Source organism: Myotis daubentonii, chromosome 8 (assembly GCF_963259705.1).
Source record: "Myotis daubentonii chromosome 8, mMyoDau2.1, whole genome shotgun sequence".
NCBI lineage: Eukaryota > Metazoa > Chordata > Mammalia > Chiroptera > Vespertilionidae > Myotis > Myotis daubentonii.
This window is the reverse complement of record NC_081847.1, coordinates 16841743-16868824: the sequence shown is the minus strand read 5'-3', so window position 1 is coordinate 16868824 and position 27082 is coordinate 16841743. Positions and strand designations below refer to the sequence as shown.

At 40.5% G+C, this 27082-nt stretch overlaps 1 protein-coding gene across 5 annotated transcripts in view; it reads right to left on the bottom strand.

The window, feature by feature from the left end:
* The window catches only part of RALGAPA2 (Ral GTPase activating protein catalytic subunit alpha 2), a 295521-nt gene that overhangs the window by 202887 nt on the left and 65552 nt on the right, over positions 1-27082 (bottom strand). For 4 of the 5 annotated variants that reach the window (XM_059705412.1, XM_059705413.1, XM_059705414.1 and 1 more), the window contains exons 10-16: positions 22981-23208; positions 19956-20123; positions 18661-18798; positions 15422-15570; positions 11781-11892; positions 4496-4733; positions 410-574 (exon numbers count right to left, since the gene is read on the bottom strand). In XM_059705412.1, the coding sequence (XP_059561395.1) occupies positions 410-574; positions 4496-4733; positions 11781-11892; positions 15422-15570; positions 18661-18798; positions 19956-20123; positions 22981-23208 (1198 nt within the window). The remainder of the gene's footprint in view (positions 1-409; positions 575-4495; positions 4734-11780; positions 11893-15421; positions 15571-18660; positions 18799-19955; positions 20124-22980; positions 23209-27082) is intronic. The other variant, XM_059705417.1, reaches the window with a different exon arrangement.

Below are 27082 nucleotides of genomic sequence, written 5' to 3'. Positions count from 1 at the left end.
ATCCAGTCCTGAAAACTAAGTACATCATTATTGTTGCTGGACCAAGTTACCATACTCTCTCAAGAGTCACATGTTCAACAACAATAATGCAATTAGTTGTGTGATTACTAAGACTCTATTTCCTCAAAGTTCAAAAAAAATCTATTTTATTTCTTTTGCACAAATATCTCACTCAAAATTAACATCTCATTCAATATTAAATCCTTTTCACAATGAAGGATTTTGAAATAAATATGAGAAATTGTGTTTTGAAAGTAACCAGAACCGAAAGTTAAAAAGGTAGAGAAATCTCATTTAACAAAAGGTCTAGCTTTTAACTTCTGAGTAGAATTTTACAACTTTTACATTTTATTCCTATAAACCCATTTTAGATAGCAACTATTTGGGAAATACTTAAATAAATGTTTACCAGTTGCTTTTTGGCGAACGATATTTCTTGCTTTCTCAACTCCTGGTGCCCCAGATGTGGTGGCACTCCTAAATCTCATTGGCTCGGTCACATCTGGGTGGCTCCGCCAGCTGAGAGAAAAGGATCTCCCCACAGTGGTTCCTTTCTGAGAATCTAGAACGCAGCCTGATAAAGGATAAGACAAGAAAAATAATCTAAAGGCTGGATTCATTATTATTTATTTCATAGCCTACATTGCTCAGCAAATTTCAGACCTACAATTATATATAATTAGAGGCCTGGTGCATACTAGAGACCAGTGCAAGGATTCGTGCACCGGTGTGGTCTCTCAGCCTTTCCTGCGCCCTCTCGCAATCCGAGACCCCTCAGGGGATGTCGGAGAGCTGGTTTCAACCCAACCCCCACAGGCCAGGCCGAGGGACCCCCACCGGTGCACGAATCCATGCACTGGTCTCTAGTATGCATATAAGATCTTTGATTAATCTCTTCCCCCTTCCCCTCTCCCCCCTTCCCTCTGAGATTCATCAGTCTGTTCCATGTTTCCATGCCTGTTTCTGCTCCTGCGTTGAGCGTCTGCCCCCTGGTGGTTAGTGCATGTCATAGCTATGGGCCGGTGGGCTGGTGGCTTAGGCTTTTATATATATAGAAGATCAGCAGTTTCTCTTGTTGCAAATTAGGTACCACTTCCTGTTACTATAATTTAGAAAGTTATTCAGGTATCAGTAATCTAAATATTGCTAGTGCCAAAGTATTTTTCAAGCATTTGCAACAGTCTGATGAAAATTAACATATCTTCATAGTACTCATTTCAATATACAAAAAATATTAATAAACCTTTCTCAATATAAGAATAATGCTAAATGAAGTTATATCACTGCTCCAAAAGCTATTTTCATAAACCAGAAAATCAGAGATCCTAATTTTAGAATACTCCATCCTGTAGGCACCAACCTCTCCACATCCCCAAGAGAAAGTTATGCCTATCTTCTCTAATTACAGACAACCAAATGAGGAAGGAAAATGAAAATCTACAAATACAAAATCTTATTTTAGTGAAGCTCCAAAACAATAAATAATAAACTATTACAGCTCTGTGATTCAAGTTCTCTTCTTTCCTCTCATATTGCTCTGGTCAACTATTTCAAATGAGTGGTCAAGAATCCAAAAGAAATGCAGGAGAAAAGAGAATGAGACACTGAGGTTTTGGCACAGGTACAATGTGCCTGGTGGCTGCCACCTGTGGCTTGTTTTCACACACAGGTTACTCTGAGAGTGTATTTTATTTCCATAAGTCCAGTGCTTCCAAGGCTGGTATTTCTATAATGAATGTTTAAATCTGTTTTTAGAATAAAGCAATATAATAAATAAATCAGAAAAATGCTCCATGGTCATTAATTAAATAAAATTTCTGCTGTATCATCCCTAAAATAGTGTTTTTGAAGTTGTTTATCTTCCTAAGACAAGCCCATCTTTTCCCATGACTCTCTTTCTTCACACAGTGGGGGGGGGGGGGGGGAGTATTTTGGGTGCTGAGGAGGAGGGTAGATGACAAGCATTTCAGGAGGCAGGGAATGTGCTTAGTTTGAGAAATTCCTTACCTCCTGTCTCAGCAACTCCCTCCATCCTGAAAGGCACCTCTGGTCAGGCAGACTCTCTTTTGGGCTAAGAACCAAAGTTTTAGAGGCCAAGCTCCTGCTAGAAGCATCCTGGTCCACACAGAGGCCCTCAGAGCTGCCACCGAGCACAAGACAGAGGCCAAGGGCACAACTTCTTGGCCCCCTGACCCCACTTCAATCCCAATTCTCCAGTCTAATGTATTTTTTAGGAAGGGCTCGGTATAGTTTCAAATGGGGAGAAAAAGGGATCTGCTGCTAAAATGTTACAAAATCATTAGACAATCTAAATCTAAACTAAAATAAAACTGTCCCACTGGAATACCAGATGCTTAAACTGGTTTTTGCTTGTTACTAACTTGCTTTTAGTAATTGATGCTTTGGCAAGCCACTCACAGACTGCAATGAAGACATTGTAAGAATCAGCCATGTTAATTACTCCCTATGGTTAATCAATCATTGTAATTCATTCACACCTCCAGTATGCACATTCTCTTTTGTCCTCTCCCACATTGACTATGGGGTTCATCGTGTGACTGACTTTGGTAGCAAAACTGAGCAAGCAGATATTTTAAATGCACCTATTGCTCAGGCATCCCTCTTGCCCCAGGTGACAGCTAGCCAACCCCTAGAAGTAGAGCTGCTTAGCTGACGATTTCACAGTCTAGCTCAGCAATTTTCAAACAGTGTGCTGCAAGAATTTTTAAAACATGCAATACCTGACTATTTAGTCAGGGGACTTACCTCTTTTCTTTTAGATTGTCAAATAAAAAAATGACAACAGCCAACATAACAATAGCTGTCAGGTGTGAATGCCATGTCTTGAACCATAAATATATAGATCATATAGTAGAGTTGCACCTTACTAGTATTGGTCACGTTGCATAATAAGGTTGCATCTGACTGGTTAATTCTTAGTACTAGAAATCCTTATACACAAGTATAAGCACCTGATTTTTTAAGAAATCACTTTGGAGCAAAAGAGTAGTTAATAACTATTATTATTTTGTAAAGCAATCGAAATTATACCTATTTTTGCCAGATTGGCAAAAAATAGAACATATTTTTTGGTGTGCCACAGAATTTCAGTAATTAGCTTATGTGTACCAGAGATGAAAAAGGTTGAGAATTGCTGGTCTAGCTGACTGCAAACACAGGAGTGACTCCAACAGAATTGTCCAACTAAATTTAAAACTGCCAACATATAAAATCATAATCTAAATAAACAGCTCTTATTTTAAGGCACTATGTTTTGGGGTGTTTTGTCACACAGCAAAATCTAACTAACACAGTCCATATTAAAGCTATTGTTGACGTTGCAGTGTACCATGAAAAGCAATGTCCCATTTATGAGTCTTTGCAGGAGAAAGTCCTCCCAGGAAAAGCTACATATCACCTAAGCAAGTGGATTGTTTCACCTTTTGCACTCTGTGATTCTCTGGTGTAACCCTGTGAATTTCAGGGTCAAATCTGAGGTTGCCCTCTTCACACCCCCCTAGCAAACATATAAGGCTCTCTGGCATGCATTTTGGTATTTGAACCATGCCTGTAGTTCCATACCCGTTCATTTTGCCCCAATGCCCTTACATATTTTATCTTTTACATTGCATGTATTTGTAAGAGATGCCTCAAAATCTTTACATAATAAGTTGGAGTGCAAGTGAATTAATCGAAGGACTAAAGACAGGGACTGCCAAACTGTCATACTTAAAGAAACCACCACTGATGTTTTTCACCTTGATCTGATTCTAGGTTATCATGCCAGTTTTTAATCCAAAACACATCAATGCCAAAATGACTCCCATCTGGTGTGGCATTTTGAGTTGGACTGGCTTGGCTTTGATTTCTGGCTTTACCACTTCTTAGCTATGTGACTTGAATGAGTCAATCACTGGACCAGCCGTGGGCAAACTACGGCCCGCAGGCCGGATCCGGCCCATTTGAAATGAATAAAACTTAAAAAAAAAAAAAAGACCATACCCTTTTATGTAATGATGTTTACTTTGAATTTATATTAGTTCACACAAACACTCCATCCATGCTTTTGTTCCAGCCCTCCAGTCCAGTTTAAGAACCCATTGCGGCCCTCGAGTCAAAAAGTTTGCCCACCCCTGCACTGGACTCTGGTCTTCAGTTTCTTTGTCCATGATGTGGAGATAGTAGTATCTACTTCATAGGGGATTATGAGGGTGAAGAGAGGGAATATGTACAAAGCACTAGCCATCATTACTGTGTTTACTACCACTCCCCTTTGTCTTCCTTTTTCTTTCCACAGCCTCTTCATAAATCCACCATCCTCATTAAGGGGACAGAATGCTATGAGACACAATCTACTGCCACCATTAAAAATAATGTCTATGTGGCTGGTTCAGTTTATTATGAACTTTCATGCATTGATTGCCTAGATGTATAAAGACACACTCCTTCCCTGATGTCGCAGACATACGGTGTTACCCTGTAAGACTGGAAATACCTTTGCCTCGTTGTTTCTTTTCCTTTTGTTCACTTAATTTGTCCAGAGGTAGGTTTGTCATCTCCACTCCATAAACAGTTCTTGCAAGCACTGCTGTCAAGGAGTCCATGATGTTGGCCCACTCATTTATGAGCTCCTCCCACTGTGTGAGGGAGGACAGCACACCAAGAAATTCGTCCCAGAGCTCTCGAGAAATGTACACACAGAGGTTTGCTCGGATCCAGGCCACAATGAGTGTCTAAAACCAACCAACCAACGAGAGAATTTATTATCTTCATTTGGAAAAGGTACAATTTTTAACAAAATATCTTAAATAACTATTAACAAAATGAATTTTAAAATAAAAATGGCTTTTGGATTTTGTATTTCTTTTAATTTCTCAAAATTCATTTGACCAACTGTAATCAGGATTTGAGCTACTGGGAAGTTAGTTACCATTATGAACTTTCATGCATTAATTGCCTAGATGTATAAAGACACACTCCTTCCCTGATGTCTCAGACATACGGTGTTACCCTGTAAGACTGGAAATACCTTCGCCTCGTTTCAAAATCATTCAAAATCATTCCAGTGATGCAGGATAGTGGCTGGTCCTGCGTCACTGGGGAGAAGACAAAGTTCTCTGTACAACAGCTAATCTATTTCCTGAGTCAGCTCTTTCCATCATTCTCGACAGTGGCCACTTCAAATCTACTCTCCCATATGTAAACCTCCAAGCTCACCAACTCTTTCCTGATTTTCAGCAGATGAACTCACGGTGAACTTCAGAGAAGACAGAACCCATTAAACAAGATGCCCTAAACCTGTGCCCACACGACCCATGCCTCTCCTTGACCTGCCAGCTCTAAGCAAAGAGGGGGGCTCCTGCTCTTCTGTACTTGTCTCCACCTTTGCTCTGCACCTCTTCCTCAGAGTCTTTGTGCTTGTATTAACCCTGTCTCTCCTTTATCTCCAATCCACCCTACTTCCCCAGTTCTTCCATCAGCATAAAATACTCCAACTCTTCATTGAAGAAAAAAAAAGTTCCCTTGAACAAAGATTTCCTCTCTAGCTACAGCCCCATTTGTCTCCCTTTCAAAGACAAATTTCTTGAAAAAATGTTCCACACTCCCTCCATCTGCACATGCTCATCTCCCAGTCACCTGACTGCTCTGGCTTTCTCCCTCCTATGCTACTCCACCTTTCCCTGGGTTTTGGTCTCCATTCTCATGGCTCTAGTTATCATCTGTGTACTGGTGACTTCTGAATCTCCATGTTCGGCCCAGGCCTCTTGGCTAATTTCCTGACCTACCTATCTGCTTACTGGATAGTTCTACCTGCATGTTCAGCAGGCACCTGTAATACAGCATGAGAATAAAAAGAATTAAGTTTCTTCCACTGAGATTATCCCAGTTCCTCGACCTGGTATCTCCTGTTCCTGGCCTTTACACATACTTTCCCTTCCCCCTCTTCCTCCTGTTTGCCTCTTTAACTCCCATTCATTCTTCAGGTCACAGCTTGGACATCACTTCCTCCAAAGTGTCCCACCCCGGCCATCAACGGACTTCAGTTTCCAGAGTTCTCTGCATTTCCCCCATCAGCTTGTTGCCCTTTTCCTTAGGAATCCCTCCTCTAGTCTGACACAGTATTACAACTAGTCATATATGCAGCCCTACAAGATATTATGCATATACTAAAGGCCCAGAGCATGAAATTTGTGCATGGGGGGGGGGGTTGGGGGGGTGCCCCTCAGCCCAACCTGCACCCTTTCCAATCTGGGACCCCTCAGGGGATGTCCAACTGCCAGCCGTCAGACATCCCTCTAGCAATCCAGGACCGCTGGCTCCTAACCGCTTGCCTGTCTGCAAGCCTGATTGCCCCTATCCGCTTCTGCCTGCCAGCATGACCGCCCCCTAACTACTCCCCTGCCATCCTGGTCCCCTCCAACTGCCCTCCCCTGCAGGCCTGGTCACTCCCAACTGCCCTCCCCTGCAGACCTGGTCACTCCCAACTGCCCTCCCCTGCTGGCCTGGTCGCCCCCAAATGCCCTCCCCTGCTGGCCTGATCACCCACAACTGCCCTCCCCTGCCAGCCATCTTGTGGCCACATGGGGGTGGCCATCTTGTGCGAGGGTGTGACAATCAATTTGCATATTACCTCTTTATTATATAATATTCTGGATATTTCCTTGAAATCGCCCAGTTCCTAACCTCTGCCAAAATATTCCACATCCTTTAAAATTCAAATCAAAATGTATTTCTTTTGAAAGTGCCACATTCATCTCAGATAAGCCCCAGATGCTTTCCTAATTTTAGTAGAGGAAACCTTATGCCTAGTCTGTGTAACTTCCCTGACCTGTTAAATGTACTAAATGTACTCAAGGTGCCAACCTGAAAATATTTATGCCCAATCCAGACACAAATAGGCTCCCACTGTCACCTGGAGTTATGCTGTGCATGGAATAGGGGTAAATTTGCTTTTTAATTAAAGGAGGAATTCTTCTTTAACATGCACATAGGAAATTTTGAGAAATAGAAAACTGTCTATAATCAGGCAGGACTGACCTGACCACTTGAAAATCATATTTAAAGTGACCCTTTATGCAATGTACCTGTTTCCCATGTTTCAGTTCATGTTAAAGGGGTAAAAGTGTTAAAGTTGAACTAAATTAAGTATATTGAAAACAAGGTTTTAAACTCACTTAAAATCTGATTTTAAGATGAATAATTTTTTTTTTTAAGTTAAGAACAATACAAAAGCCCTGTCCAGGTGGCTCAGTTAGTTGGAGCATTGTCCCATACACCAAAAAGGATTGCAGGTCCGATCCCCGATGATGGCAGTTATGGGAGGCAACTAATCGATGTTTCTCTCTAACACCAATGTTTCTCTCTCTCTTTCTCTCTCTAAAATCAATATTTAAAAAAAACACATCCTAAAAAATAAAATTAAATTAAAAAACACATCCTTGGGTAAGAATAAAAACAAGAACAATGCAAAATAAAAAATTAAAATAATTTTATTATATATTTTTATTATGACTAAAATGTTAGCTTCTGTTTATTCATTTTTACACTTCTATTTTAAAAAGAAGTTTGAGGACATTACATTTATAAATTTCATAAATAGTAGATCCAAAATATAATGTTAAGTAGAGTAAGAGGAGAAAGTAGACTGGCAATGTTACCAGGACTCAGCCTCTCATTGGATTACAGCACTAGCTGAAGATTTAAAAGTTTTAGTGTTTTAGTGGTAAGATGCCCTGTATAGAGAATCTAGCATTGGCTTCACTTAATTGACTAATTATAAAAACAAAACAAAACAAAAAAACAGAACAATGACTTCCTATTTACACTAATAAAAGACAAAGATGCTAATTGACCGTACCTTCGCTACGTTCATCAGCCAATCAGAAGAGTATGCAAATTATCCCAACAAAGATGGCTGTTAAATTTGCATACTGCAGGCAGATCCCACTGTGCCGCCCTGCGTGGGCGGCAGCATGATCCCCAGCCGCTGCCCGCCCCAGCGTGGGATCTGGGCCTGCCGTGTGCGGGGCGGGCGGGGTGGGCACTGCGGGATCGGGCGTGCCATCTGCCACCAGGGGAGCAGGCCTAAGCCAGCAGGTGGTTATCTCCCAAGGGGTCCCAGACTGTGAGAGGGCACAGGTTGGGCTGAGAGACCCCCCCCCCCGCCGCCACCAGTGCACAAATTTTTGTGCACCAGGCTTCTAGTCTATATCTATAAAACCCTAAGCAACTATTATGGCCAGTTGACCGAATGACCAGTCGACATGACATGCACTGACCACCAGGGGGCAGACACTCAATGCAGGAGCTGCCCCCGGTGGTCAGTGTGCTCCCACAGCCAACCTCCCACCGTCCCTCCCCCTGGCCCACTGGCCCTGAAGGGGACTAGGCAAGACGGCCCAATCAGCCCTGATTGCTGATCAGCCCTGATCGCTGACCAGGCCAAGGGACCCCACCTGTGCATGAATTTATGCATCAGTCCTCTAGTAACTTATAAAATTCATCTCAGCAAATCTTGCAAATGTGTACACAGACCTGTTGAATCATTATCATAATTCACAACTAACAACACTGCCACACAGAGTAAAATCATAAAATATGATTTTATGATTTGGGTGGGTGTCGAGTAGCACCTTTGGACATGAAGGCAGGGTACCCTTGGAATAGGTTAGCCTTTTCGATCAGGAAAAGGGAAAGAGAGCCCCAGTCTCTAGGTTCTGTCCCTCTCTTGGTTTGTGACCTGGGCAATTTATGTGGTTTTTCTAGAGTCATATTTCTTGTTAAAAATAAAAAGCATCTGCAAGATTCCTTTAGCACTGAAATTCATATTTCATCAAATATGCCTTGGCTTATAAACTGTATAAAAAACACCTTCTCTCGTAAATCACTCTTTTTCTTGCACACATTTCCTAACCAACCACTTTCCACGTTTCTCCCACACTTAGACGACACAATTGTAAAGTAACGGCTCACACTATAAATAGAAGAACCATAGTCCAAATTTTCCTGATATATTTTAAGAGCTTCAAGCACAAGGTCAGAGTTAGCACTGACGACAGGTTAAAACATCATTTATGACAATCACCATTATTTAGAAAATATTTAAAACTAAGTAAAACTCAACTATCATTTGAAGAAAATTGGCCAATGCAATTATCTCTGGATGGTGGGGGGGGGGGGGGGGGGCGGGGAGGGTAAGAAACACTAAAAGAAAATTAGAAAATGGCAACTTAAGATTTCCTGTCCCTTTTAATAATCTTATTCAAATTTTTAAAAAATTAAGTATCTGGCAACTGTAGACAGACTACATGGCCAAGTGAATAATAATTAGATGGAGATGGCATATTTTAATTTTACTATGGGTCTAAGATGATGCCCACTTGATTGCATGGCAGCTCTGTCCAGACTTTTCACATTTTCTCCCACCTTGGATCTCACAAAAGCACTTGGGAAATCAGTAAATAATCACACATCAGAAATAAATTCACTCTCATTCTTATGATAACCTGGCAAGATAGGAAGGAATCCTTTTCTGATTGTGACAGATTAGGGAAGAGAACTCAGAAAGGTGAAGTGATTTGCTCAAGGCCACACAGCCAGAAATGCCAGAGCTGGGATGAGAACCCAGAATATAACTCCCCAAAGCTCATCTTCGCACTACTATTTTATGTTTAGTTCTTAATTTAAGAATTCTTCTTGATCCACCTAACTGTTGCCAAAATAATAACAACAACAAAATCATTAATAATTGTGGACTCAAAACTAATCCTCAAGTAAGACCTGACAAGATTTCTCCATTAATGAGGGGGATTTTCTCCCCCCAAACCAAAACCAACCAACCAAATAAAAAACACAGTTCCACAATAGTCTTGCTTAATTCAGTGACAAGTTCACACTCAGTTCCAATGCACATGTGCACAGACAGGCAACTGGTGATGAATGAGTCTGAGCACCCGCCAGTCTGCGCTTGGCTTCAGTCCATGTCACTTGGCAGCCCCAGTCCCATCAAGACTGAGAGATCAAGAAGGTGCTGACAGACAGGCAGGCGCTCCAGGAAAGTCAGAGCAAAGTGAACAGAGTGTCTGTATTTCCAGGAGGGCATCAAAGCAAGTGGCTAGTACACCCTGGAGGCAAGCGCACAGTAAAGTGTAACACTCACAGCAGGATGTGTAGACCACTTCATGTATCCAATAACTAGGCAAGGCAATCAGAGTACAAGTGATTATACTACTCAGGAGGCAAGCGACTGGAACCTGCCAATTATTTCTATAGCCCCCTCATACATTTTTCATCAAGTCAAGGTCATTCAATCATTTAAATTATTAAAAATTAATATGAACAGTTGGGTTTTCTTATGTTACAATGGGAATAATTTGTTTTGTATGAAGGACTAATTTCTCTTTTTATCATCTTCACTTATATACCTTACCTGAATTCTAGATGTGTTCTTAATATATATCCTCCAAAATCACCTTCACATCAACTGAGGAGAGAAGTTAACTTCCCCTGTAACTGCCCCTTCCAGCTGATAATCCACATGTTTTCCCTTATTAAAGTACTCAGTCAGCCCATTCACTGTACTAATGCCTTTGTGTAGAATGTCACATTATTCCCCTGTCACACTGTTTCTTTCAGAAATGCTTCATAAATTCTATGCATCCCATAAATAGCAGTGCTTCCTAACAGGCTACAATAGGCTAGCGCCCTCAGGACCTTTAACGCTTCCATTTTCCAGGCAGTTTATCATCTGCCTTCTCATCTCTATCCCTTGGGGTGATATTAAATGTTCTTGACTCTTCTTATCATGTGAAATGCAAAACAGACATCTCCTTGGCTCTCTGCTCCCACCTAAGGCCAAACCAGCTTTCCTCACCTTATCCAGGACTTCACTTCTACAGTGCCCCACCCTCTTCCCCAGTCTATCTTGTTCTCACTGGACCATCCCCACTGGCAAGCAAACATACTTTAATACCAATGCCCTTAAACCCTGCCTTCTAATCATGCTGCCCATTCCAGCTAGCTCTCATTTCCTCCTCCCTTCCACATCAGTACCTCTGCAAAGCCTTGACTATACTTGCTACTCCACTGCCCAGTTCTCAATTTCTCCTCCACCCACACTAAGAGGGCCTCATTCTCCTGGAGCATTCTCAACCACCTACACACCATCAAAATCAATGGTCAGCTGTCCATTCTCCTCTTACCCAATACTCTTCCTCCAGGCATCTAGACATGGGCCCCCTAGTGTTTCTCCTAGCTCCCTAACCACTCTCTCTCAGCAGCTTTGGCTGGCTGCTCTCCGTCACCAATCACGGAGCTGGCCCTCTTCCTTCTATGATATAAATTTTCTCCCTAGTTGATCCCATCCGGTCCTGTGGCTCCAAACACATGGCCCAACACACCAATGGCTCTCACATTTTTATTTCTAGCCTGAACTGCTCCCTGACCTTATTCCCATTCCCATGCTTCTGTTCATCCTTTAACTCTTCAAATCTACCCAGCCCTACACCAGAGCCAGCAGCTCTTGGTATTTTCCTAATTTCTACCAAACTCAAGCAAATAAAAAAAAGAAAGTAAATGGTGAAGAGGTAGGAAGGTCTAAACTTAATTGTAAAGAATAGATTACAATCTTCATGATAAAACTAAGGAAAATTTCTAATTAAATTTCTGAAAATTTAAAGTTAGTTTAATTTTACTCTTAAAATTCTCGGTGATTAAAACTACTTTGCTCTAAAATCGGATTCAATTCGTGCATTTGAAGTGTTTTAATAAAAAAGACTTACCCTAAACAGTAACCCTGCCAAGCTCTGGGCAAACAAGTCTTTTATTTGCTTTTCCTTTGGCTTCTGCATGACAGCTTCTGTTATCCTGAGCAGTATTTGCAACATCTGTTCCCTGGGCCACCCAAAATAAAAGTTCGTGTTAATCACATCTCCAAAGCATTTTAATTTATAGGTACGAGAAATTCTCTCAAGAATTCAGCAATAATGATAAATATGTATTACTCAAAAGTATTAAAAATTGGAATGCATACCATTTTCTGTAAAAATAAGCTACCTTATGTTTCAGCAGTTCTAACGATATGCCTCCTTTGCCCACATTAATAGGCAGGATAAAACAGGTACCATCCTGGCCTCATTTTCTCCCCTTACAAGAAGGGAGACAAGATTGTTTCTCCGACTGAGGCGGGCGCTCGGTGAGTATCTGTTCCTATTGGAACTTATGCAGCACCCTTTAATTTCCACATCCATTATTTTATTTAACCAATAAGGTCTTCCTATCTCTCATTGTGATAGGAAATAAACCTGACTTTCTGGTCTTCATTCTTGGGGGATAAGCAATCAGCTGCATCGTATAACTGAACTCCACACTACTCTTAAGGTAGGACGGTTTGGAAAGGTCACCGATGGCCACTTTGAGGAGCTTTGTGCCTGGAAGATCCTGTCGGTAGCCCAGGGCACAACTGAGGCAGTGGCAATCGTCACAACTCATCACAGTGTACCTTGCAGAAAGGGGTTTCTATGTAAAAGGTCTTTGAAGAGTATGAAGCAATAGAGAGACAGACTAGCACTGCTAATTATAACAGTGATAAGGCCAAAGGGCATATTTCCTTCTTACTGGTACAGCTGTTAACATTCTTCCCATCAGAGCGCCTGCTCACCTTTTATTCCGAATTCCCTGGAATCTGAGAACACATTACCTTCTGTGTGTAAGGGCTGTCTATTTGTTCTCTGAGGGAAACCACCTCAGTTCCTTTTAACTTCTCCCTTGAGATCGTACACACTACCCATTTGTTTATCTTGGTCTTTAGGGATAAATCAAGAGCTGAACAACGCCATGTAGTATAGGTCAGACAATGTAATCTCTAAACCATAGTGCCTTTATACTGTTCTCATATTTCTTGCATATTGGGACAGTATTTTCTCTTAACATGACACTTAATCTCATTAAACTTCTCAGGCTACAGCCCCAGTGTAAACAGCCGCCATCATCTATGGCCACAGTCTTTGTGTGGCATCCACTGCACTGCCTCTTCTCACATGGTGGTCAGAGGGATCTTTTAGAAGCATAAATCAGACTTGTGTCACACTGTTGCTCACACACAGAGAGGAAGCCACTGGCCTTCCTGTGGTCTGCAAGGCCCCGAGCAACCTGGCTGTGGCTGGCCCCTGCCTCGCCCCCTCCCACTCTCCCGTTCCCTCTGCCCACTCCACCACATTGGCTGTCATCTCCTCCAGCCTGGAACAGACTGCACTTGGCACTTGGGGTTCCTTCGACCAGCAATGCTCTTCCCTCGGACCTCCCCGAGGCTCCTCTCCATCTTCAGGGCTCTGCTCGGGAAGGCCCTCCCTGACATCTGATGACAAACCTCCCCTGCCCTGCACAGCTTCCTTGTTCTTTTTAGCACTTTTTACCACTGAAATGGCTTCTGTGTTCATATCTCTCAGTCTGTGAGGGTGGAAACCTCCCAAGGGCAGGTAATTATCTGTCTAGTTTACCCAATACCCCCAAGCAGAAGCTAGCTGTTCCTTATGGGATAGAGGAAGAGATGGGAGGGGGAAGAGGAAGAGAAGGAAAGGAATTTAGGAATTGTCTGGTTCTAAAATACGTAAGAAAATCTGCTAAGAAAAAGGGCACATCCCTTTCTATACTCTACTATTTTTTGGTATTTTTATCTATTTCTATAATTTGTTTTTTTATACTTTTATCTGGGTTTCTCTGAATTATTATAATTGCTTAATTTGATTTCCTAAAATTTTCATTTAAAAAATTATCCAAAATAAAAAAATACTACTGTACAATAATGTACTGAATTCACAGAATTTTCAAAGAAAAATACATAGAAAATACTATTGCTATAACTGTGGTATCAAGGAGTGGATATTGGAGTTAAAAGCATACCAGTATTTCTCAAAACTTTCAATATTGCTGACACAGTAATTTTTTTTAAATCATATTATTCATCACTCTAAAATTTACAGTTTTAACAACTGCTTCTTGGCAAACAGTGTTAAGTTTAAAAGTCTGGGAAAATGACAGTGCAATTTACATCTTAAGATAATCATTTTGATACTTGCAGTTTCTGTATTAGTGAACTTTCTGCAGAACAGAATTCCTCTAGGCCCACCCTTCCCTCCTCTGAGAAAGAAAAGAGCTGGACTCAATGGCCATAGGGCCCCTGCCAGCTCAGTCCTGCCTCATTTCTATGGCTTCTCAACCTGCAGACAGATCCTTCCAAAGGACCCTTTGTGCTGACTTGAGGATGTCCGGAAAAGGCATCCAGCAAACAGGCCTGGTAACACAGACCCCCAAGATTTCCAGGAAGGAAGTGTGCCACTAGTGTGGTCTGCAATGGCCTCAGTGGACTGAGACCACAGCCAGGTGAGCAGTAAGGGCAGGCTGTCTGCTTCAGGATGGAGGCTGGGGGAGAGGAACATGGAAAGGATGGACTGAACCGAGAGACTGTCTTTCTGATGCATTAAGGAAGAGAAGGATTAGGAAGTGGCACTGAGGTGCTCTGGTCTGTGGCCGAGAACCTGTAAGAACACCTCAGAAGCTGAAGTGCTATGAAGATATCCATTGTGGGAGAAGAGCATAGGAAAAGACCTAATGCACTGTTAACCTTTAGGGATAGTATAAACAAAAAAAAAAAAAAACACCAAACAAAAACAAAGGGTGAAAATGAAAACACTTTGCATAAGCATACTGGCTGCACTATTTTTTCAGTCACTCTGACAACTTATCATCCTATATAATAATCCTATATAATAAAAAGCTAATATGCAAATTGTCCCCTCGGAAGTTTGACCAACTGGGAGTTCGACCACTCGCTATGACGTGTACTGACCACCAGGGGGAAGCACGAAATGAAGGAAGGCCCTGGCAGGCAGCCAGCAGCTGGGAGGAAGGAAGGCCCCGATCAGCCTTGATCGCCAGCCAGGCCTAGGGACCCTACCCGTGCACCAATTTCGTGCACTGGGCCTCTAGTTTAAAATAATTGTTTTTTCCAAATGAATTTAAAACTTCAAGTTTGAAGCAATAAAAGTGAGTTAACAGCATTTTGGAGCAATTAACAAACTGCCCTGGGCTTATGGGGAATGATACTATAACACTCCAGTTATACTGCTTTTTCACAAAGCTGTTTGATTCAGTTTAAAATGGAAAAGTCTATCATTAAAGCAATTTGACCACTTACTCTTAATTCAAGAACATTTTTAAAACCAATAATTAAAATAAATGAATTATCAAAGTACTGAATACTTACCTTCTTCAAAATTTACAGAAACTGTTACAAAAGACTGATTATCATCTTATTGTTAACTTTGTAAAGCCAATAATAAATGAAGGCTGTAACATTTTATTTATTATGCTGTAAACTGTAATCATCTGTTTTATAATACCAATTAATTTGAAATAAACTTACCATGTCTTTTTATTCATTGAAAGCTCCATTATCATACGCCTAAAAATAATCAAAACAGCTTTACAAGCATCAACTTGTTCTTTCAAGAGTATGGGGACTTCAGCGCATGGTTCCAGCAAAAACACATTTGCAGCATTTGTCAAAAACACCTTAAAATAGACAAATATTACTTTAGAAAATATTAAATATATAAATATGAACAAATTTTGCTTAAAGATAATATTACCAATTTTACTTTACCAATGAATCACTTTTGAATTATTTCAATTAAGGCAAAAATACAGTGCCAACATATACTCAGGCCTTTTTTTCATTCCTCTCCTAAAAGGTCTCAAATACTGAGAAACCTGAAAGACCATTCCTAGAAAAAAATTACTATTACATATTACTGTTGTGATTTTAGAAATCTTATGAATCAGAAAAACTTTTGAAAACTTTTTTTATATCCCCTCTCCCCTCAAAAAGATAAGACAGGATAACATCATTGCCTCTGGGCGAGAAATGTTGGGGAGAGGAAGAGACACTGTGGTCAGAAAGTGACTGGAAAAAACTATCTGGTTATTGTTGAATCTCCCAGAAATGAACAACTTGCTGACAGAAAGCACGGCCAGCACCACACAAGGGTGGGCCTCTATTGCACATATTCTAGGAGCATATATTTTTAAGATAAGAACTATATTGTGCAGTAAAATATAAAACCTAAGTGAATCCTATATAATAAAAGCCTAATATGCTAAGTGTCCGGTCTTCCGTTCAACCAATCAAAGCATAACATGTTAATGATATGCTAAGGCCACTATGATGTGCACTGACCACCAGGGAGCAGATGCTCCGACTGGTAGATTAGCTTGCTGCTGGGGTCCGGCTGATCGAGATTGGCCAGACATGCTCTGGAGCCCTCTCTCGGTCCCTCCCACGTCCCTCCCCAGCCCTGATTGTGCACCAGTGGAGTCCCTTGGCCTGGCCTACGCCCTCTCATAATCTGGGACCCTTCGTGGGATATCAGAAAGTCAGTTTCGGCCTGATCCCGCAGCCGGTTTCAGCCTGATCCCACAGGCCAGGTCAAGGGACCCCACTGGTGCACAAATTCGTGCACTAGGCCTCTAGTTCTCTTTTTTTTTTAAATATATTTTATTGATTTTTTACAGAGAGGAAGGGAGAGAGATAGAGAGTTAGAAACATCGATGAGAGAGAAACATCGATCAGCTGCCTCCTTCACATCCCCTACTGGGGATATGCCCGCAACCCAGGTACATGCCCTTGACTGGAATCGAACCTGGGACCTTTCAGTCCGCAGGCCGACGCTCTATCCACTGAGCCAAACCGGTTTCGGCGGCCTCTAGTTCTTAAGATAAATTTTGAAAATACTCAGCCAACCATTCTATGCTCTACCTCAGAACTTTAGGATACAAGTTTACTGTCCTCTACCAGTAGGGGTATTTCAGCAGAAATTAGGAGAAGCACTAACTAAGGTTATCATGCAGTACGTTTATGCTTAGGGACACTACAATAAAATAACAATGAGCTACAGATGACACTAGCAAAACCTCAATTTAGGAAATTCTGAGTTGTCAATCCAGTAATAAGGATGGATCTGCTCCATATATCTAGAGCTATATTCCATACTAGGTTTCTCTTATGTTCAACAGTACAAATTCAAAGGATCTGGGAATAAATGGAACTTCTCTGGCTCACCCATCGATGAAATCCATTAACACAACATCTTAAAACAGATGCAAAAACTGATCTGATAAATGAACATACTTCAAACATACTTTAGTTCAAGTGTATGAACTAAAATGTTGACAGTCTCAAAAATTATTTTTTGCAATATTTAAAAGGTATGATGACAACATTTTCTAGGAAGAATTATTAAATGAGCACTATAATAGTTGATAATAGATAACAGTAATGAGAAAGAATTTACTAGCCGTCAAGTAAGAAAAAAGAAACCAAAAAAAAAAAAAGAGAAAAAAGAAACCAAAGAACTTTTTGACTTACAAACTAAAGAACTTTTAGTAACTGTTTTGAAAAGAAGTATGCCAGGCCTAGGTGATACGTTTTAATCCAGATCCTTTTCATTCAATGTATTGGCTTCTTTATTTGAATTTGAAACTTTTGCATATTCCCAAGTAAAAATGCAAAAGTCTTCATATATGGGGCAAAAGCAGGTTTATAGTTGTGAGTACATGAAATGCAAAGTTTATTCTTGTATTATTTATTAATTATTGTTACTATTTTCCGTACAAGCAACTGTAAATCTACCCTTGCCCCACCCAGTATTATATTTGTTTCATTTTACTTTTTAAAAAAATATCAAAATGCCAACTACATGAATATTTCTTTATGACCATGTTAGTTTCTGGTAAGGTAAAAATAAAAATTATGCCCATATTGTAACTACCAAAAGCAACTACAGAGGAGTACTATCTTATCAAACCTCCATTTGGCCAAGTTTTTTTCCAATGAACCAAGCAGAGGGCCAGAGTACTGGATACAATGAGAATAATAACAGCCATTTAAATCCCAACTAAACTTTTTAAGAAATCTACAGTGCTATAAGCCAGTAGAAAATTATTTTCTTGGTTCAGCCAAGTAGATGTAACTTAGCCTTTCAGAAAACAAATAAGACTCTTCTGAACCCAAGGAGATAACTGGCACCTACAACCTGGCCGACATTGGGATGGCTGACAATGATAATCTCAATCCCTATTTCCGAGATAAAATTTTGAGGTCTGGGGAAATTAAGTAATGAGCCAAAGTTGTTCTTTCCAATGTTCCAAATGGTATCAGTTCTATTTCATAAATCCATTCAGATAACTATTAAAATTATTGCATAATTCATCATTCTTCATAAACACAGATAATTTTTAAGAAGAGGAGTATTACTGATGATAATATAATCAACCACACTTATCTTGCAAACTAGAGTCCAGGTAACTAATTACCCATTATGTGTCCCAAAGATACTTTTAAGATATAAATCTCAGTCATTTCACATTTACTGTATAGTAAACCCTCTTTAAAATGTGAAACTTGTTCATATGTCTCCTTTGAATAGAAAAAATTATTTACAAATTGAAAGTGAGAGATCAGGAAGAAAACAGAATGACAATTTAATAGCTGTTTATTGGCAGAGACTAAAAATACCAAACTTTATAGGATGCTATCTCAATACACAACTGTTCACACTGACTCCAATTGGGGGCCTTTCTGCCTCTGGCCAGCCGGCAGCGTACCTGCAGCACAGCCTGGGCCCCGGCTTTCACGCTCTTGTTCTCCTCTTCTGCCACACACCCTCTGCTCACCGCACTCGTGAAGGAATATGTTCGTCCCCAACTGGAAGACCGCTTATGACCGGAACTTTCAGGTGCAGTCTTTAAAAAATAATTAGTTAACAGAGGGGGAAGAAGTACATGTTTGAATATTTAATTCTTTCATTAAGCAGAATTCATGGGAAATAGATTCTGGGAGGCAAGGTTTGTGTGTGTGTGTGTGTGTGTGTGTGTGTGTGTGTGTGTGTGTTGCCATTTTGTTCACCACTCTATCTTCAGCACCTAAAATAATGCCTGCCAGTTATTATGTGTTGAAAAAGAAAACAAACATCCAATGATTAGATGAGCACTTATTCTTTAAATTTAAAATATGTGATTAATTCCATTTGCTCATCTATTAATTCTGACCTGAATATTTGAAAAATCAAAATTATCCTATATAATCCTATATAATAAAAGGTTAATATGCAAATTGTCCCCTTGGGAGTTCCACCAACCGGGAGTTCGATTGCTCACTATGACGTGCACTGACCACCAGGGGGCGGCTCAGAACGAAGGAAGGCCCTGGCCTGCAGCTGGCAGCTGGGGTAAGGAAGGCCCAGATCGACCCTGATCGCCAGCCAGGCCTAGGAACCCTCCCCGTGCACACATTTCTTGCACCAGGCCTCTAGTATAATTAATACAGATATTTAAAAGTGATATGCCTTTGGTTACAAATATTTTTAAATATTTGCTGTCAATTGCTATGACAAACATCTACTTTTAGAAATAATTTCTCAGACTAGGTTTCAAATTAGCATGCCAGAAATATAAATAAGACTTAAGTTTCTTTTGTGGTTCAGGAAGAGGTCCCACTCTGTGGTTTTACATTAATCCAGCCTATAGCTTTATCAAACACAGACTAAGAAGTCCATGCTGAGAGCATCCACTTTCTGAGAATGCTATTTATTTAAACATGTCAATGATAAGGCAGTGACATTTTTATAGAGATGTGAAAAATATGATAGCTGATTAAACAACTCTTGGGCAATGGTGGATAATGAAGCTGCAATGCACAAGTGGACCTAGTGTGAGGGTTAGGAGATAGCTGATTAAGGCAGCCCCACTGAAGCAGGTCCTCAGAGAACTCAGCAACTTGAGAGTATCAGAAATGATAAAAAAAAAAAAAAGAGACCCGCCTGCCTGGGATCTCTGACTGAGCCAGGTGTACTTTACTAAACTATATATACACCCAAATGAAACAAGTGATAAAATATTACCTCCTTGCTGTCAGTCTCAGAAAATCCTAATTTTTCAGCATCTTCTTGGGTAACTTCCTTTTGATCTGGTTCCTCCATGAACAGAGGTTTGTCCTGGAGGATCCACTTTCTGTACACTTGGACTACTTTTCTTGTTACAGCTATGTCACAGGAAGGCAACAAAAATGCCTGAAATGAAAAGAGAAAACTTCCCTTAACGCTATCCAAGTTCAGATTACTATAGAGCCACACAAAAATTTCCAATCACCATCACCAATTTCAGACTTTCCTTTAAAACATACAGCTGGTAATATGGTACACGGGGTCACATATTTGCACAACAAATTTATCTAAAGATAAATAAGCATTTTCATAACTGTGCCAGAAAATATAATGCAATTTAAAAATAACTTCTATATTCTGAATAATTTTTCCACAAAAATAACCAAAATACAGACCTATAGAGATAGTCCAATTGCCTACTAAAGAACAGCCAGAAAACAAAACAAAATAAAAACAAACAAAAAACAGCCAGTTGTGGCCAACTGTCACATCTCTTCTCAACTCCATGTTCAGTGACATCCATGTTGGTAGCTTGAATTAGCCAAGGCAAAAGTATTTACGCCACAGAAATCTGCAAATGCTACCATCTACTTTTTTTTTGTCTTTGCCTTTCCCTTTCCTTGTCTTTCATTCTTTCTTTCCTTCCTCCCTCCCTCCCTTCCTTTTTTCAGAGCCAGTTGTTCAGTATTTACCACACACCACTGAGTAGAAATACCAATGTTAATGAAAGCACTGGCCAGTTTAGCATTATGCATATTTATGTGAACTTTTTAACGTTAAAGAACCCCCTTATGTATCATAAGAACTTTGATATAATGTAATAAATTTAAAAAATGTAAAGGGAAAATACATTTGCCTTTTTAGTAATCAGCTTTAAGAGATAGTTCTGTATGAGGGGTGAACTCAAAGCAGCACTCAACACTCTGATGAATGCTTTAATTCCATAGATGAGAATTAAGATGGGACTCAGAACAACTGAGAGATTTTTCCCAAGGTTATAAAGTTAATTAGCAATGAATCCACATTCTGATCTCAAGTTTCAGAGTTTTGTTTTAACACCATCCTAAAGCTTCATGCTTCAGGATCCAGTTAGAGGCAGAGTTCAATGCGACAAGGGTTTATGCAATTTATATTAATTTCCATAGATGGTGGTCATGTCCCATCAAATGCCAGAACAGGGGAGATTGTGTTATAACAAGACTGCAGCAGATCAATGTACCAAATATTGTATCTGTTGCAAGAAAGATCAACAAAGACAAAGAAGAGTATGACAAAAATATACTGATGTCCTATTCTAATTTTGTTCCAAAATGTTATTACAAATATTTCCACACAAACAAAAAGTTAGAAGACTTTTACAACGACTACTCATAAACCCATTCCCTAAATTCTACCATTAGCATTTGCTCTAATTGCTTTATCACACATCTGTCAATCCACTTTTCTCTATCTATCCTTCCAATCCATTTTACTTTTGATGCATTTCAAAGAAAGCTGCAGACATCAGTACATTTCAACCCTAAACATTTCAGCATGTATATATCACTGATGAGAGCTCAATTAGGTAAAATTTATAAACAATGAAATGCACAAATGTTAAATGAATCATTTGATGAGTTTTGATAAATGTAGACAACTATGTAACACAAAGCCAATACTAAGGTATACCATGTTATCCTGCCCCAGGAAAGCAAATATAAATCCTCTCTGGAGGAAAATCAAATAATAATAAAACCAAAATTTTTTGTATGAATCATCTGGTTAATATGATATGTAGCATATTAAAAAAAATTAGAAACAAGAGAAAGTCAATATTAACAAAACCACAATAAAAATAGGTAATAGGCCATAACCGGTTAAGCTCAGTGGATGGAGCGTCAGCCTGCGGGCTGAAGGATCCCAGGTTCAATTCCGGTCAGGAACATGTACCTTGGTTATGGGCACATCCCCAGTGGGGGGGTGTGCAGGAGGCAGCTGATCAATGTTTCTCTCTCATTGATGTTTCTAACTCTCCATTCCTTTCCCTTCCTCTCTGTAAAAAATCAATGAAATATATATTTTTAAAAAGTTAAAAAAAATAGGTAACAGTTTAAAATACAGAGTATCTAGATAAAATATCAGAAAAGGATGTAAATAGAATTTAAGGAATAGCTAAAATTAAAAACTCAGAATTAACATAGCTGGAGAGAAAACCAGATTAAAAAAATATATCAGAAAACATCCAGAATGAGACTTGAGAGACAAAAGGAAGGCTAACCCAGAAGAGAAGGTAAGAGAAAGAATACAATGAAAAGCCTAGCATGGCTGGAGATGCAGAGGAGAGATTACTAAAAAGGGGCTGAGATAATATCTGAAGAAAGAATGACTGAAAATTTTGCCAAAACTGATGAGATATGGGCCTTTGCAGGGCAAGTACAGCTGCAGAACCTCCAGCTCCTCAGAGAGCCCCCTGGCCCCTGGAACACCAGACGTGGGTTCTTCCTAGCTGTGCTCATTTGTGCGTGCACATTGCAGGAACGGCTTTCTTTCCACCTACCGCTGGTTTTAAAGTTTGTAATGGGAACATAAGTGTTATGGAATGATTCTGCTCAAATATAAAATTTTCCCTCTACACATAGCAATTCTACCAAAAAGTTTTTTTTAAATTAACAAATGAAATAAAACACTCCATATGGAAATTAAAAGTGAGATCAGAGGGCACTGGCTGGTGATCTCAATGGTTGGTGCACTGTCCTATACACTGAAAGGTGGTGGGGTTCAATTCCCTGTCAGGGCACATACCCAGGTTGGGGTTCAATCTCCAGTCAGGGCCCATGCAGGAGGCAACCGATTGATGCTTCACTCTCTCCATCCTCTCTCTCTAAAATCAATAAAAGCATGTCTTTGGGTGAGGGTTAAAAACAACAAGTGGGATCAGAGGGATCATTATTCAGTCCTGTAATGTAGCCCAATGCATCAATAGTATTTTTGGAGTAATACTAACCTGGCGAAATACTTCATTCACAAAATTGACATAACCTCGCGTTGACAGGAGGATGCGCTGCACCATTTCATACACGTTCCGGTGCTCTTCCTCAATGCTGCAGAGGCTAGAGCTGCTGAGCCTCCGGTCCGACAAGGTGCTGCTGTTAGAATGGTTCTTGTCTGGCTCTGCAGGCCCGCCACCCTCCAGCTCCGGTGCCCTCTCTTGCACTGCACCAGCACCAACAGTCTGGAAGAAAGCCATTACCACTTCTGAGTCATCCTCGTTGGCACTCAAGAACAACTAGTAAAACTGAAGGCTTGCTTTATTTTAAAGCTCTGGTTAACTTGACAACATGCTGGAAACCAGCACAGCTGGAAGCACATGGGGCTACAGGACCTGTACTTACCAACTTTCCAATCCACCAAATAACCCCTCCACCAACTCAGTCATTTTAACAGGAAAATTACTAAATTATTATAGGAAGGGAGGCTGTGAAATTTTATCAACCTAAAAAGTTTAATTTATATTTGTAAAATCACAGAATTAATTAACATGTGATTGCATTTATATTATCACTACCTTGGTCTCTACACTGTAGCACTTATTGTATAGCTGCAGAGATTTGAAATTTCAGTGGATATTCTAAAGCCAGTGTTGAGAAGCATCACAGTGGTCTCATAAGCCTAAGTTACATCTTGCTGGAGGAGTGCCAAGATCTATAAATGGTATAAGAACCTTGATTTGAGTTCTTTATCTCACATCAAACCTGACTGGAATAATTAATGTACATATAGAACTAGTAAAAGAACAGTTGCTGTTGCAATTTTAAAATCACCACTCTGCTTTTTCTCATACATGTTGAAGTACTTCTATCTTATACAAAAATGAATCACTAAGGAATAAATAATTCTTCACTGAAAACATTTTCAGCTGAAACGATGAACGAAGACTGTTCAGATTTGAAAGGGAGGGGGTTTGCTGCTGTTGCCAACATGTTATGGATGTATGGGATTGATACTGTTGTAATAACCTGGTTATTATTAAACAGAAAAGGAGTAAAGGGAAGATTAGATAATATAGACATGCCACTTATACAGCTTTGCTAAGTCTATTCCCCACTGATGGATGGGGAAGGGACTGAACAAACGCAGTTTGGACAAATGGCCAGTAAGGTCTGAGTGAGGTAGGAAGGTGCTTACCTGTCTGTCAATCATACCTGGAAAAAATTAGTGGCCAGGATGGGTGTGGCCACTGCGAAAACTGAATATTTAAACTGCTGAACCAAGGAAGTTGGCTCTCTCTCACACACGCGCCAGGCTGTATTTGCTCTTGACCTCCTGGCCCTCTGGTCCTCTTGGGACTCCTGTTGCAGGGGATGCACTCCCTGTGCCCACGTGGCCCACAGCCATGTGGGACCCACACAATGAACTAATGGACTTCAATGAGCTCCGATGCTGAACTGGACCCGGCGGCAACATGGAACAGAAGCTCTGGACACTGACCTTGCTTTCTGCTCTACCGGAACCCCAGCTGCACCTCTTTAAGGGCTGGTTTAAGGGGCAGGGAACTTTGGAACCCAAGAAATGTAACTGCACACAAATAAAGCCTTTTATCACATCCAATTCTCCCATGCCAATCTTAGAAAATTCATTTTCTAAAGATATTGCAAGAACCTCACCCCCACGAGTGACAGGGAAGTTCTATTCTCCAGTGACAGGATGTACTTCTATTTTACCATGAATGACACCACTGAACAAAAAAATATGTTAAACCAGACTCTCCAAGTGATATATAAGCTAAGTCTAGAAGATGTACTATCCTTTCTTCCCTGGTTAAAAAAAAAAAAAAAACAAAACAAAAAACTCTCAATTGTATTACTTCTAAATCAAGAGGAAGTAAATTGCCCTAGTCCGTGGTCGGCAAACTGCGGCTCGTGAGCCACATGCGGCTCTTTAGCCCCTTGAGTGTGGCTCTTCCTAAGCCTTAGGAGTACCCTAATTAAGTTAATAACAATGTACCTACCTACATAGTTTAAGTTTTAAAAATTTGGCTCTCAAAAGAAATTTCAATCGTTGTACTGTTGATATTTGGCTCTGTTGACTAATGAGTTTGCTGACCATTGCCCTAGCTGGTTTGGCTCAGAGGATAGAGCATCGGCCTGTGGACTGAAGGGTCCCGGGTTTGATTCCAGTCAAGGGCACATGGCCAGGTTGTGGGCTCGATCCCCAGTAGGGGGCGTGCAGGAGGCAGCCAATCAATGATTCTCTCTCATCATTGATGTTTCTATCCTCTCTCCTTCTCCCTTTCTCTCTGAAATCAATAAAAAAAAAATAAGTTAAAAAAAAATAAAATGAGGAAATAAATTCACTTTGGAAAAAAATACACACAAAAAACTTGTCATACATGACGTGTACCATAGTAATAGTGGCCTAAGTGTGAACTCTATTTGGAAGCAGGACTTAATATAATGTTTTAAAGGAGTGGTTCTCAACCTTGGCTGCGAGGCCCAGAAATCAGGATTTGAAAAAGATTCCCAGGTGATCCTAATGTGCAGCCAAGGTTGAGAACCACTGTTTTAAAGGGCTTTTACAAGAGCAGCATATTTTTTGGACCACTTCACTTGATAGTGATGTTCACTTTACATGGGTAAAATTACACTAAATTTGAAATTCCAAACAAAAACTTTCAGGAGATAAATGCAATTGTATGTGCTTTTATTCCTGCAACTTCACTTCTAAAAGTTAATATGTAATTGTTTACACTGCTGCTTTTTCTAATGTTCAATATAAATGAAAAGGAGAACAAAGTAGACACGTGAGATGAGGTGGGAACCAGAGTCGTAAGGCAGAGAAGGGAAAATAGGAGACAACTGGTCAGCTGCATAATGACCCCCAAATGATGTCCATACCTAACCCCTGAAGCCTCTGAATGTTAGGTTATGTGGCAAAGGGACTTACCAGATGTGGTTAAATTAAGGATGCTGAGATGGGGAGACTATCCTGGACTATTATTGGTCCCAGTGTAATCACAAGGACCCTTAAGGAGGCAGGAGAATGAGAGACAGAGAAGGCAATGTGAAGATGGGAACAGGGAGAAAAGGTGATGTGATGAGGGGTCACGAGTCACAAAATACAGGCAGCATCTAGAAACTGGATAAGGCAAGAACATGGAGTCTGTTCTAGAGCTTACGGAGGAACACAGAGTGGCCAGCACCTTGGTTGTACCCCCTGGGACTGACACTGGACTTCTAACTTCCAGAACAGCAAGATAATACATTTATGCTATTTCAAACCAGTATGTTTATGGTAATTTGCTACAGCAGCAATCAGCAACTAATATAACAGCTTGCCGTGAGGTGTATTAACAGTCTCTACAGTGACAGTGGCCACTTCTGTGTGCAGCCATCTTCAAGGTACGGTAGCACTGAGCAGACGGTTGTCTGCCCAGCATCCATTCCCACTCCCTGACAGAACCCCAGTGCTTGGCATGTCTGCGCCCATGAAGCCCAGACGATTCACAGGACGCTGACCCTATCCACAGTATCAAGGGAGTGTTGTTTCATCCTGGAAGCCAATCATGTCCCTCCCTCCTCAGTCCTTCACACACACACAGCTTTAAGCTGATCAGTGCCTTGTGATGGCTCTAGGAGTGAGCAGGAAACCCACCAAAGTTGTACCACTTAGACAAATGGAAAGGGCTTTGTACTTCTGGTTGTCTCTGAACATGAACAAGGAGCACAGCAGTGCCCCGTCATGGGCGAAGCTGAAGACTCCCTAGCCAGAGGGAAAAGGGCAGAGTAGAAAAGAGACAAGCACAGAGAACTGTAGAGAAAACATGCGTGAACCACATTGTCACCCTCATTATAAGCTTCTTTTTCATGAGATTAAAATATTTCTTTTTATGTTTAATTATGCTTGAGTTTTGGTGTCTTTTGTCTGTTAGAACGATAAAACCACTCTGACTGAGGAGCTCAGACCCTTATGACAGGAAAAACACTAGATAATAAAAGTAGATGACTCACAAGTGTGAAGAGTCAACTAAGGGAAAGAACCTTGAAGCAGTGGTTAATTTGCTATTCTTGCTACTTCTCATCACCCAGGTGAGAAACTTACTTTCAATA